This window comes from Rhinolophus ferrumequinum, chromosome 24 (genome assembly GCF_004115265.2).
Source record: "Rhinolophus ferrumequinum isolate MPI-CBG mRhiFer1 chromosome 24, mRhiFer1_v1.p, whole genome shotgun sequence".
In the NCBI taxonomy this organism is placed as follows: domain Eukaryota; kingdom Metazoa; phylum Chordata; class Mammalia; order Chiroptera; family Rhinolophidae; genus Rhinolophus; species Rhinolophus ferrumequinum.
Window position 1 is genome coordinate 16,679,850 of NC_046307.1, and position 14,853 is coordinate 16,694,702.

General features: G+C 44.8%; 1 protein-coding gene across 11 annotated transcripts in view; it reads right to left on the minus strand.

Annotated features, from left to right (window-relative positions):
• The window catches only part of FGF1 (fibroblast growth factor 1), a 93,637-nt gene that overhangs the window by 13,805 nt on the left and 64,979 nt on the right, over positions 1-14,853 (minus strand). For 9 of the 11 annotated variants that reach the window (XM_033096062.1, XM_033096063.1, XM_033096058.1 and 6 more), the window contains one exon: positions 7,340-7,542. In XM_033096062.1, coding sequence (XP_032951953.1) covers positions 7,340-7,508 — 169 coding nt within the window. In that variant the 5' untranslated portion in view covers positions 7,509-7,542. The remainder of the gene's footprint in view (positions 1-7,339; positions 7,543-14,853) is intronic. The other 2 variants (XM_033096053.1, XM_033096052.1) reach the window with 1 other exon arrangement.

Consider the following 14,853-nt stretch of genomic DNA (forward strand, 5'->3'; position numbering starts at 1 on the left):
TGTGTCAAAAATAAATGACAAGTTACTGAAATTACAAGATCACCTGACTGATGGTTGGTGCTCCTCCCTGGCCCCTGCTCATCCTTTTGGACGCCTTCCTGGGTCTTTACTTAGAGAAACCTACGGGACCCAGAGTTTTGAGTGGATGTGCTGGCCCCCGCCCTGGATGTTCTACCTTTTTTTTCTGAGCAACTGTAAGTCTGTATCTCTGGTTTTCTCTTCTGCTCCCCACAGCCTTCCATTAGCTCTTAGCAGTAGTTTATTTGCAGTAAGAGATGTGATTCCTACTTTCCAAGGAGAGAAAGAAGGAAAAGGTGATCTGAGCCTGTCGGTGCCAAGAGAAGGGAACATCGGGGCACGGAGCCTTGCTGAGGGTCCAAGGGTTGCTGGGCCCCTAGCCATCCTGGCTCACATCGTCCTGTCCCACCCCAGGAATGTTTAAAGGTAAGATTACTGCTGGTCCAGGTCACGCGACAAAGGTGCGGAGGGAAGTTTTGCTTCTGTAGTATACCCATGGCCTTGAGGGCTGCTTTCCACCTCTGCTCTCCGAAGAGAGGCCAAAAGAGATTACGTGCGTGGTTTATTCTGGGTTGAGACTTCCCGTCCTTGGCTGTGTTTACCCAAAGTGAGGTCAGCCTCATTCAGAACTCCGTGAGGTTGTTTTATGTCAGTGGCATTTATAATTAAAACGTAGCCACAAGCCGGGCTCCGTAAAACATGAGAGAAAGACGGCGAGGAAAAAAAAAAAAATTGAGTTTGTGGGAAAAAGATTCCAGTGGTTTGGAATACATATATATCTGAAAAGGACTTTTCTTAGAATGTGTAAAGGCGTCTGCTTTTCCTTTAGGGTCTAAAAAAGGTGCCTGGAAAATTTTGGTACAGTCCATGGACTGTGCGATAGTATTTAAAAAAAAAAAGTATATCTAGAAAAATCCCTCCTGTATAACCAGATAAGGGGTGTGTGGGGAGGGAGGGCAGCGAGGGAGTCCTTTGGCATCACACCCGACCAAGGTGACAACACCCCGCTGGGGAGAGCTTTCCTGCCTGAAGACCTGTCCCGCTCTCTGACTTTTGGCAGTAGGGCCCAGCTTTGTCCCCCTTGGTCATGTGGAAAGCTGTTTTGACTTTTGGCCCAAGCCGGTGGGAAGCAAAGTTCCTTTACTATTAGGTGCCGAGTCATAGCAAACCAGAGAACGGAAACCTGGACTGCCTGGAAAACAAGGGGCGGGAGGGATTTCACTGAAGAGAAGGAGTCTGCCCTTTAGAAAGGGCTGCAAAGTAGCATTCTTTTGACCAGCCAACTCCCCTAGTGCCTTTAGGATGTGGTTTGATTTATAAATATTTGATTGGCACACACTTTGCTCAGAACATTTCCATTTGTGTGGCGAGTGGTGCCGGTAATCCTGCTCCCCACACAGCCTCTTTCGTGCTTGGGGAGGCAAGGGGTACGGGCCGCAGGGGGAGGCTGCAGGTTTGGGGTGCTCACGAGCTTATTATTACTGTCCAGTTATTGTTCCCTTTATGAATCACCTCGAGGCATAAGTCATGGTCTCTCTCGCCAGAGGGGAAACGCCAGCAGAAAGACTGGACTCAAACGTGGAGCTTCTTGCTTTGCCTGGGACAGCTTGCTCTGCAGGAGAGGTTAGACAGGGCAGGGCTTGCTGGGCCAGTGCCTGGGCACATTGGATCTCCACACCAGGCCTGGCGTGCACCAAACCTAGACAGTGCCAGGGACGCTGAGATGGAGCGTCACCCTGGGTTCAGTGAGCAAGCACAGCTTTTATTGCACTTAACAGACTCTAAGGATCAGATAATTCGAGGAGGGAGGCCAAGGGGTGATGACGAAGATGATAAACACCATCGTTCATGCCCTTATCACGTGCCTGGAACTTCTACCAACATTCTCACACTGAAAACTCCTATGAGATGGGTACCCTTGTCATCCTTGTTTGTTTTTTTAAATTAAAAAATTGTTATTTAGATACACGTATAGTTGGTATACAATATTATATCAGTTCTATTAGTTTCAGGTGTACAACACAGGGATGTGACATGTTTATACCTCACAATGTGGTCACCCCACTGAGGCTATTAGGTTGGTGCAAAAGTAGTTGCGGTTTTTGCAATTATTTTTAACTTTTTAAACCACAATTACTTTTGTTACCAACCTAATACTAGTAATCATCTGTCACCGTGCAAACTTTTCACAGTATTATTGACTATATTCTCCTTCTCCTTTTTCACCCATCCCCCACCCCCTGCCCTCTGGTAACCATCCCTTTAGTCTGTCGCTATGAGTCATGGGTCTTTTTGTGTTTTGTTTTGTTTGTTCATTCCCCCCCTTTTTTTCAGAGTCCACATATAAGTGAAACCATACAGTATTTGTGTTTCTCTGCCTGACTTATTTTACTCAGCATGATACCCTCTAGGTCCATCCATGTTGTCACAAATAGTGAGATTTCATTCTTTTTTATGGCTGATTAATATTCCATTTTGTGTGTGTGTGTGCGTGCGTCGTGTGTGTGTGTGTGTGTGTGTATAGAACATCTTTAGCCATTCATCTATGGATGGACATCTAGATTACTTCCATATCTTGGCTGTTGTAAATAATGCTGCAGTAAAAGTAGGGGTGCATATATCTTTTCGAATTAGCGTTTTGTTTTCTTTGGATAAATATCTAGAAGTGGAATTGCTGGGTTGTATGGTAGTTCTAGTTTTAGTTTTTTTGAGGAATCTCCCTACTATTTTCCACAGTGGCTGCATCAACTTATAGTTCCACCAACAGTGCACAGGGTTCCCTTTTCCCCACATCCTTGCTGGCACATGGTATTTGTTGACTTTTTGATAATAGCCTTTCTGACAGGTGTGAGATGGTATCTCGTGGTTTTGATTTGCATTTCCCTGATGATTAGCGAGCATCTTTTCATATGTCTGTTGGCCATCTGTGTGTCTTCTTTGGAGAAATGTCTTTTCATGTCCTCTGCTCATTTTTTGATCAGATTGTTTATTCTTTTGTTTTTGAGTTGAATGGATTTCTTACATATTTTGGATATCAACTCCTCATCGGCTAAGATATTTTCCCATTCAGTGGGTTGTCTTCATTTTGTTGATGGTTTTGTCATCCTTTTTTTAAAATGAGGAAACTGAGGTGCATGGAGGAAAAATAGCTTCCCCAAGATGATATGGGCTAGTAAACAGTGGAGATGGGGACTGTACCTACATGCATCTGACCCATACGGCAGATCGTGTGAATCCAGTATGTTTATTTGATCAGTCTATGGGTTGAAACCCCTGTCATGGTATTGAGGTCAGGCGCGGTAGTGGGATATGGAAAGAGCCTTAGTCTCGGAAGAAGAAGCTGAGGGTCTGTGCCGAGCTTTCCCAGTTACCAGCTGGTCACAGGCCCTGTTAGCCCAGTGTTCGCAGAGTGATGATACTTTGTAACCTCACGGGGTTGTGGCTTGGTGGAAATGGAAGAGTCTAGTGCAGTGCCTGGCACGTCCAGGTGGGATTTATTGAATGTATTGTTGAATTTAGATTTCTCTGCTACCAATGCAATTCATTCACTCATCAAATTCCAGTTATTGGACATTGTACCAAGTGCCAGGCAATGTGCTAGCCACAAAAATTGCACTGTTGGATTCTTGAGAGACAAAAATCTCCATCCTCAGGGAGACCATGGGGGATAAAACCATGAAAGAATCTCACAAATTCATGTGGCATTTCAACTCCTGGTACAATTACAACACCTCAAATGTCGTGTGTGAAGTGGAACCGGCTGTCTTTCCCTGTGCCTGTTCCTCTTCCAGAATCCTCCCTCTCATGGTGACACCTCCATTTACCCATCTCCCAAAGTAACGCTGTGGGAGTCAACATGAATCTTCTCGCGACTGGCACCCGTGTCCCATCTCACAATGTGCAGTTCTTACTCTGCTTTTGCCTGGCATTCGCAATGTGGTGACAGAACAACTGCTCAGAGTCTGTAGTGGGGACTGCCCACCATCGTAATGTAAGGAGTAGTGAGGCATGAACCAAAACATCTTCCCTACCGGCCGGAAGTTCCCACCAGTGGAGACATTTTACTCAGGCCTGAATTACAACGGCCTGGGCACAAGCATCCATCTAGGGTTTATACCACTCCAAGAGAGAGGCCTTATGTGAGGTACTTGACAACTTAATCTCTTAGAGGTAGGAAGAAGACAAATTTTGAAAACTTCCCAATTTTGCCCAGGGTAGATCTACGGTTAGAGACAAAGAGAAACTGTGAAAGGATTTATTTATTTATCTGTATCTATCTATCTATCTATCTATCTATCTATCTATCTATCTATCTATCTATCTATTTGCCTTGTAGAGCTGGAAGGCATATAGTTTCATCTTGTCTGCTTTATGCAGATTTATTTAAATATTTGATTGGCTTCTAGACATAATTCTTCCTGAAAGAAGCCATAGAACATGGCTCACTACCTGTGACCGCAGTCTCTAGTCTCTAAAACTAATGATCAGGGAATAGAAACCATTCCGTCACCAGACTGTGCTATTGATTAGCCACTCCATGCCTGTCCAGGTTGATTCTGTGGCAGCGTCACTGAAATTCAGAAGGGTTGTGGCAGTACCGCCACTGCACAGAAGAGGGCGACAGAACCACATTCAGTGGACGCGTTCAATCCTGGGAGCCCTCTCGTCTACACAGGATCTCACGGGTTTTCAGCCTTGTCAAGCGCATAAGGCAGTGTTATGATTCCATAAGTGAGGAAGCTGAGTCTCAATATTTTCCCCAAGATAAAACAGCAGGGGACACAGGAGACATCTAAAGTTCCAGACAGGAGAGGATGGTTGGAAGGGTCACGGCGCTGTGGGCTTGAGGCTGCTTTTGCAGAGCGCTTCATGCAAATGGAGAGAATGGTAATTGTGTGGTGCCATTCCCGTGAGAAAGTGGCAGGGCAGGAGTCTGAGCTCAAGCCTCCTGACTCTAACTCTCTGGGCCCCTGGCTCTGCAGCGGGCTGTGGATTATTCAGTCCTCCTGGCTTTGGCACGTACAGGGAGGGATTTCTGCTCACTCACCCCACTTCCTCTGGTTTCTGTCTTCCTTGACGTTATTCTCACTTCTAGAGTAAGTAAATAGACCAGTACAACAGCTCTGAATGTTGCCAGAGAGGCATTGAGTCAAAACCGGAAGCTAGACCCCTGGCCTTCCTAGAAAGCAGTATTATTGAAGAGAAAAGCCTGGGGAAGGTCCTTAAGTATCATACTGTATTTCCATATGCTGGGTTGACTATGGGGAAATCATGATGATGGTGACAAAGGTGACGATGACGAGAGCAATATTAACCAACATGTGCTGAGCTGTTACTCTGGGCCAAGGGACTGTGCCAAGCACTTCTATACATTATCTCATTTAATCCTCTCAAGAAACCTGTGAGAGGCCAGTATTATTTTACAAGTGAGAAAAATGAGTCCAGGAAGGTTAAGTTACTTGCCCAAGTTCCCTGGGCAAATAATTAATCCAGCATTACTTGGACGCAGATGTCCTCATCCCCCCCTGCCCCCACCCCCTAGGCCACCTTAGGCTGCATTCCAAGGCTTCCTGACATCTTAGGTCAGGTGGCCAAATTGAAGCACTGTTCAGAAGTTGTCCCAATGTTACCTACCCAGAGTGCAGTCTATATGGTGAGAATGGAATGACAGCAGTCATAGACCATTTGCAAAGAAATTCTAGGACTTGGAAACTGTAATTGTAGCCACTTGTCACCCCAGAATTCAAGGTTTCCTGGAATTCAAGCTTAGCCCCAAGGAACACAGCACCGAGGTTGTCTTTCCTGAGATTCTGAAGACCAGAGGGCATTCCCACTGGTTCAGAAAATTGGAAAAACTCATTAGAAACATTTAAAACCTTAGAGAAATAAAAGCTTGTTCCCCTTGTGTTGTGTGGTACAGATCACACAAATTGGGTGACTTGCCTGACACAACACACTATAGTCTTCATCCGTGTGTTCGCAGTAAAAGCTGCTTTTGCACGTTTGACATACTAAATAGCCTTTTTTGCCTCACTGTGGCACCTAGTTTTCATTGATATAAGTCATTCAGAAGGCCCATTTGATGACAAACCATCAAAACATGATCCCCGAAATCTAACCCTGCGGCTACAAGCCCCAATCTCAGCCTTCCTGCTCCGCACCTCAAGGGGCTGCGTGGTGGGTGGGAAAGAAGAGACAACAGTACTCCCTGGTTCATAACACCGGCTTCCATCCCCACGACCTGTGCATCTGAGGGTAGAAAGTGAGCACCAGGAGCCTGCTACCTGTGGGGTATGTTCCATGAACAATTAAGACTATGTGGTCTATAAACAGTCACCTCAAGGCCAGTGTTCTGCACCCCATTTTAAAGCCGTCTGACAGAACTTTCTTTCCTACCTGTGCTGCTCTGTGGCTCCTGGTTTTACCCACACTTTCCTTCTACTGATTCATGACATGTTTGACCCGTTAGACCCTCTCAGCAGGGACCAGATCGGACTTTTGGCTTCTCTACAACATCTAACGCCGCGGTAGTAACTCAGGGAATTCCTAACAACTTCACAGTAGGACCCAGACACCTAATACCAACATACACCAACACCGGAAGTACTAAAGCAGAAGGAAGACGTTTTTTTTCTTAGATAGTCAAGAAGGGTCTTTTTTTTCAGAGTTATACCTCCATCTATCAACACCATCTGAGAGCTAGGTTGGCAGGAAAGCCCGGAAGAGATATATTCAGCTTTTGGCTCATGTCGTTCCGGCTCTCCAGTTTCTATAAGGTCTGGAGAATGATTTTACCCCTCCCAGTTACCACATCTGCAGATACGCAGAGTGAAAGCTGCATAATTTATGATGTGTAAGACTATGATTTTGAACTAGGATTTCACAAATCAAGCCCAGTGGAAACGTAACCCAGAGCCTCAGTTTACTTGAACCTGAGCCCTTGTCTCTGTGTGAGGCTCACTGCCCCTGCCCCAGGTGGCTCTTCCCATCCTGGAGCAAACAGGACCTCTACCAGCCGTGGGGGCCAGACCTTCCTCTAGTTACAGAAATCTGGAACAAGCGAACATTGGCAGCCACATCTGATCTCAGAGCAGTTGTGTAAGTCAACAGAGAGTCCACTGAGGGTATGCTGTAGCCCTCACAGCTCTCTATTTTCCACACCCCGACGTTTTCCACATTTATGTTACCCCGCCTCTGAGTGCCATGCCTGAACAGAACCCTGGAGAAGAGGGTACCAGTGCTTAGATCTCCTCCCTTCTCCCATCCTTGACTAGGAAAGACACCAGAAAGGCGAGGGGCTACAAGAGACATGGGTGCTTACTGTGCTGGTCACTCTTGTCCCTTGTCCCATCCACTGTGCCATCTGGAAGGATCCTCAGGAAGTGGCCCCCGTTGCTGCAGTAGAGAAGTTTGGGTTTCTTGTAATTCCCTGTAGGCAGATTAAACTTCTCAGTAAGGGCTGTGAACGTGGTGACTTCCCCTTCAGCCATGGCTCAGCAGCTGCTGGTTATGGTGCTTTCAAGCCTGCAAGAAATTAAACAAACCTATAGAACGTTCTTCCAGCAAAGATGCAGCTTATACTTTCAGGAAGGGAAAAAGAGCCCTGGGGCACAGGGCTCTGGTCGGTTGGGAACCACAGACTGCCCAGGTGATGCCCACAATCATGGTGGCCAGTGGCTAAGGAGGATGGTCCTGGCATGGGAGGGATTGTCACGGCATTTCTCCCTTCCCAATTGGACACAACTTCGGATCAAGCGGTGTGTTTTTTAGAACTTTAAATTTAATCATGTGGCCAAGGGAAAAAAAAAAAATGTGTTGGTCCCTCCTTCTGATCCACACACATCCTCAAATTAAACACCGAAATTGCCCTAAAATAACACTTGGGGTCTGGCTGAAACCCACAAAAGCTGAGAGGCCAGCCCTGAGGTTTTGCCCTCCGCCCTCCCGTTGTTTTGACTAAGTACCGCCAGGCCCAGGTGCAGAGATAGCACAGAGAGCCTGGGCATTCGAGACCTAGAGGAAAAGGCATGGCTGCCTCCTAGGCCTCCCACAACAGCGACAGCCAAGGGTTCATGCGTAAAGGAAAATTCTGGGTTTGCTGCGGGGAACAGAATCAGAACTGGGGAACAAAGCACACGGGGGGATGGTACGTGGGGTTTTTAAAGGGCAAACCCTGCACCAAGGGAAACTTTGAGACAGATCATTATGAAAGAGATGTCATCAGTTACGGCCTGCTCCCATAGTGCTCCACATGTCCTCTGTCACACAGAGAAGGTGTCCCTTGTACAAAGGCCATATTCATCCTAATTATTTTCTACTGAACCACATTTATTATGACACAGAAACCACCATATTACATATTATGATCCTCTAATGTTGTAGATACCCACTGTATAAAAATTTATACTATGTTAGTATGAAAATGTATCAATTATACCTCTAAGGATTAAAAAACAAAGCCAATAAACATCAAAGTTTTAAAGCATCTACTTGTCCCCCCATTTAGGAGAATGAAATGCTGGTGCCTATGAGGGCTGTGTCAGAGGGAGGTGACGAGACCAGGACGCTCACGTGGGACCTTCCTAAGTGTGAGTAGATGCTGATGGTACACACTGGTTATCACGTGGCCGTAGGATCATAATGATCACCATTATTATAAACATATTCTGGGCTAGAAGTTAACTCACGTCATCCTCACTGTAACCCCTTGAGACAGACAATAATGTTATCCCCAATTTTTATGAAAGGAAACCAAAACTTAGAGATGTTCAATGGCCTGTCCAAGGTCAACAGCTAGTAAGTAAGTGGTAGAGCTGAGCCTCAAGAGGGGTCTCTTGAAACAAAGCCCTAACTTGCCCTGAGTAACCAGGAAACGGGTAAGTGACCTCACTGATAACTGCAGTAATTATAGTAGTCCCCCATGATGCATGGCTTCGCATTCCATGGTTTCAATTGTCCGCAGCCAACTGCAGTTCAAATATATTAAATGGAAAATGCCAAAAATAATGGATAAGTTTTAAATTGCACGCCGTTCTGCGTAGCGGGATGAAATCTCGAGCTGTCCCACTCTGTCCTGCCTGGGACGTGAATCATCCCTTTGTCCAGAGGATCCGCGCTGTAGACACTCCTGCCCAGTAGTCACCGCGTAGCCATCTCGGTTATCAGAGCAACTGTGTCGCGGGATCGGTGCTTGTTTTCAAGTACACCTTATTTTTCCTTCATAATGGCCCCAAAGCCCTTCACACAACTTTCATTACAGCGTACAGTATTATTATAATCTATTTTATTATTAGTTATTGTTGATCTCTTACTGTGCCTAATCTATAAACTTTATCATCGGTATGTATACATAGGAAAAACATAGTGTGTGTACAGTTTGGTACTATTTTTGGTTTCAGGCATCCTTTGGGGGTCTTACAATGTCTCCCCCACAGATAAGGGGTACTACTGTATTATCAGAAGTGGGGTTTTTACCGTCGCCTGGCACATACACCTGCCCCCGTGAGCTTGTCACTCATTAAGTTATTTATCTGTGACCCAGAAGTTGGCTATTACCACCACCACCACCCTCGGCTTTTGTCCCCATGACAGCCTTGTAGTGGGACCCCAAGCTTCGCCTCGTTCCCCAGGAGAACACACAGCACCCATGTTAAGAGGCCCTGTGGGTGTCACAGAAGGCTAGCCAGCCTCTTGCATTCCCCACGCTAACCAGCCACCCATCCATCCGTTCCTAGAGCAGTCTCATGGAGTGGCTCCACAGAAGACAGAATTTAATTTCACTATACGTGAAGGCAATAACTTAGATAATTTGTCCTGGTGACTTTGGGTTTAGGTTTTCTGTTGGAAGCATCCATTTGTTTCCTCTGCTCTAGGCATCTGAATGTTTCTGGTACATCTCTCATTCTGCAGCCACATAGGCTGGGCACTGTCCCCATTTTTTGCTATAGTTTGAAGTCCGCCCAAGCACCTCCAAAGAGAATGTTGCGGGTACCGTATAAACTGTATTTAAATTTAGATGGTCCCACACATCCCCTTCTCATACGATGAAACTCTGTCTAGCTATTTTCACAAAATAAAATGACAGGTAGAAAATTCATTTTCTTTACATCTATCTCACTGCAGGCACACTGCATTTCCTCCCCAAACTCTCACTCATCTTCCTTCTGAACCCTTATCTTTTATCCACAAGCCTCTAAGTCTCTGTGCCCAGCTCTGCTTTCTCTCTCATTCTGTCTCTCTACTCAGCCCTTTTTACACCCAGCCTCTCTAGCTCCCTCTCACTCCACTTGTTTCTGGATCCATTCTGATATAAAGCAGTTTACTTCTTCCAGATGTGGATCTCTTCACCCATTACCCATCCATCAGCATACGACAATTACTAGACAACCCCCTTCCTCAAAATAAAACCAACAGATAATATTTTTTGTTTTATCACATTTTCCCCAAGTGCTTACTAAGGTATGTACTTCATTTGGTACAGGAGATAAGTTATATATTAGTGGTTGCCATTTAACTATACCAATAGTCATTTGCGTTGTCACTCTTAGGTAGGAAGAACTTTGTTTCGTTTTGTGTCTGGGTTTTCTCCAGTGGAGGCCCCCGTATGCCCCTGCTTGTGCATGTTAAGGATGGCCTCCCGTCTACATCCAGCACAGGTGGAGAGTCTCCAGTGAGATGTTTCCTACGTGTTAGGTATGGATGTGGCTCTATCCATTTGCATTCTTCCATCCTATTGGGATGAAGGGGCACCGATGCACCAGAAGGCTGGCTGAAGTTGGAGGCACCAGCTCTGGCCAAGGGATGATTCTAATGCTCGCGTTCCCATGTGTGTATAAGCCATGCAGCCAGGACTTTGTCCCTGTGGGGCTCTCCCCAGCTAAATGACCTCTGCCAGAGGCCAGCAGGCGTCCCCGCCCTTCTGATCACAGTGCAACCTGCAGTTATGCAAGGCCATGACTCTGCTCTCTGCCTGCTCCCCACGGTAAGAAGGTCAGTCATGGGGCAGTTGTACTGACTTCAGATTGCCCCCATCACCCTTCAGTGCAGATTCATGCCTGGAAACCTGAAGGGGACATGTTGACTCCTGAAAATAAGCCTAGAGTCAACGTGAAGTTGATAGACTGTGGCAGCAGCGTGCATGGATCAGCTGCAACATCAAAAAGGAAGACCCTTTTTGCTGCTGAAGGAGAAATCCCACAGGCACGAAAGCCCAATCCCCCTCTTTGTTGCTTCATTACAGTTTACTGATATTTTAAACAGTGGTTGGTCCAAAGTTCCTTGCCGCTCCAGGATTTGTTAAAGGTTAGGAATGAAGAAAGTCTCTGATGTGACAAAACTATTAGGCAGCAGCCTTAGCAGGCACTTGAAGATTTACACAATTTGCTCTAATAAATGAATCCATTAACTATGTGATATCAGGCATTAAGCATAATGGAAATTTATAAGCTCTGCTTCTGGTTACTATTGTTTTTTTGTCAGGAGAGGAGTGTGTGTGTGTGTGTGTGTGTGTGTGTGTGTGTGTGTGTGTTGGGGCATGAGAAAGATGAAGCCCAGTGGACTCCATGTCATCACTGAGCCCAGTCCTTTGAGATTTGGGACACTGGTGAGATTTTGGGAAAACCTGAAGATTTTTTGGCCTTACAAGTGACACCAAAGTGAAGGGAACACCGAGCCTTTTGGAACGTCCTTGTTAAGACTGACATATTTGTCAGCTGTGGCTTCAGCAAGAGAACGTGGACCCTGACACATGAACAGGACGTTAAGTGTACACGCTTCTCCAGGAATACAACAGTCACTTTTGAATGTGGGAGAGTGAGCGACACTGTACAGCCCCCACGAGGCACAAATTGGCTCTGGGAAGCTGGGGGAGTCATTCACTCCTTCTGAGATGTTTCCTCTAATAATCCCCACCCTGCTCACCTCAGAGTCGTCTGAAAGGTTAAATAGGCACACTGTTCATAATAGCACTAGGGAAAAAAAATGTGACCTGACCTGTCGGAGATATGAGTAACTGGTTATGTTGAACTAATCAAAGTCTGATGTGGTGTAAGTCAGCTGCGATTGGATGCTTAATTTGAAATAGTTTTTCAATTGGTATGGAAATAGAATTTTTTATGCCCTCTCACATTTGGCAGAAATTAGCTAAGCCCCTCCCCCCTTCATCATTTAAGCCATCAAAATAGGAAAGAAATGAAGGAGGCAAAGATAAAACATGGTTAGGTACAAAAGGATCCAGGTTACCATTTCAGACTCCATTCTCAGCTTAGTCACAGTTATCAAAGTGACATTTGTGAAGCTTGCTATATGTAGGAGACATTTGTGCTCAGTTTGGCTTTGGTGACTAAGCTAGAAGGGAAGACTCATGGTTCCAAGAATCAAGGGAAGACAAACACTGTTTATTTTTTCATTTTGTTTTTAACCCCTGTCACTGCTTAGGCAGAAGGCCCATGAAGGAAGATTTCTGCAAAGTATATAAAGCTACTGAAGGTAGATGTGTAGGTATCTGTTGAGGTGATAACTGGATATGTGTCTTCCAACCCAGCATATGTAAAATAGGCCTTACCTTTATTCCAAATATTCTCTAGGTCTTTGCTCCTCATCCTATGAATGGCATCACCCAAAAGCCTCACTCTTCCTTACAGATATTAATTAAACTAGATCTTGTTAAGTCAGAATGCTTGTTAAATATTAAAGGTAACTACTAAAAGAAAAGAAATAGAATGCATTAATTCCAACCAGCAACTGGTAAGGATAAGGGAAATGAGGTGAAATAAATAAACTGTATTTATCCAAAAGAATCCAGAAAAAGAGGAAAAATATAAAATAAAATAAACTTTCGCAAAATTAGGTGGCAGAAATAAATCCAAATATATTTATAATCACAATAAATGTAAATGGGCTAAATTTAATAGTTATGGGATTTAAAAAAAATTAATCTACACTGTAATTACAAGGGGCACATTTAAAACATAAGGACACAGAAAGGGTAAAAGCAAAAAGATGAAAAACAGATACCAAATGTTAACAGAAAATTAAAAGTTAGTATGGCTATATTAATATAGAAAGTAGGTCTAAGGCAAAAAGAACGATCAAGGATAAAAAGGATCACTGCGTGATGATAAGTGGAACAATTCAACAGAAAGGTATAAAAATTCTAAGTTTGTGTAATACTTAATGACATACCCTCAAAATATATAAAACAAAAATTGACATATATAAGGAGAAGTTGACAAATCCACAATGATGGTGGGAAATCTTAATTCATTATTGTCATAAATGGTAGAGCACACAGATAAAAAATTTTAAGGATACAGAAGAATGAAATAAGTTGATAAGCTTAATTGAATGAACATACACGAGAACCCTGCACCCAACAGTTAATGAATACCATTTTTCTCAGCACCTGGAGCACTCATATAATTTGGCCACGTTTCAGGTTATAAAGCAAGACTCAACACAAATAGAAGAATCATTTTGTTCAGACTATTCTCTGGGTAGAGTAGAAACCACTCCCGCCCATCCCATTGGTGACAAAGCCTCTTCAATTGTACCTTTTTAACGTCTCCCCAATCATCCTTCCTTCTCCATTCTCCCTGTTGCTGCTTTAGTGCAGATGCAACACCTTCTCTCACCTGGGCTGCTGAGGTGGGCAGCAGTGGCCTCTCTTCTCCAGCACTGCTCCCTTGTAATCCACGTTTGATCCTGCTGTGAGTGAGCTTTCTAATACATGAATCTGATCAACCCTCTCCTACTAAAGATCTCTGACTGAGTCAGTGGGTTCTCTGATACCATCAGGATAAATAAACCCAGATTCCACCACGACCTATGAGGCTTTCATCGTCCACTCCCTGCCTAATGCTGTTGCTTTTTTTCTTATTGACCTGTTCTTCTTGTAGTCCCCCCACACCCTCACCCTCACTCTCACCCAGCAGCATTCTTTCTCTCTCCCTTCCTCCACCCTTCTACTGTGGCCTGGCTAAGTCATACTCACTCTTCAAAAATTCATCTCAGATATTTCCTGCTCCAGAAAGCCTATTTGGACACGTCCCCCAGCACGAACCTCCCTATTCTTCCTCCACACCACACACACCAGCTTAGGTTAGTTGATTCCCTAATGCTCCCATAGCAGCACTGTTGTTATTTTGTTGTAGCACTGGGTGTAGTCGCCATTTATATTCCTTGTTTCAACCCTTCAGTGGTTTCCCATTGCTCCAGAGAATAACTAAGGCGTGTGCAGGGCTCTGTGAGGGCCAGCCCTGCCTTCCTCCCCTGCCTCATCTCCCACCATGCTCTCTCTCCAAACTAGCCTTTCATTTCCTTGAAACCCCCCCCACCCCCCCCAACACCACCACCTCCCTGGACCTTTACCTATGCTGTTCCCTCTCTCTGGAGCACGATTTCTCTTCGCTTTCTCTCTTCCCCACCTACCTACTTAACTCCTACTTTTTCTTCAAGTCTTAGTTTAATTGTCAAGTCCTTAAAGAAGCCTTTCCTGATGTCTCTCAACTGGGTCAGGCTCCTCCAGTTCTCATAGGACCATTTAACATTTCCTTAGAGTTCTTACTTCAGTTTTTACTTACACATTCATTCTTGTGATTATTTAATTAACATCTCTCTTCATGACTGGACTGTCAGCTCCATGATAGCACAAACCAATCTGCCTTGCTCACTATGGTATCCTGATATCTGGCAAAATGCCTGGCACCTAATGGGCATAAATATTTGTTGAATGAATTAATATAATTTAACTCTGTTTACTTGACTGTCTCCTTCATTAGTCTCTGAGACCCTGGAGCAGAAACTATGCTTTTTCTTTCGAGACCCAGCACTTAGCAA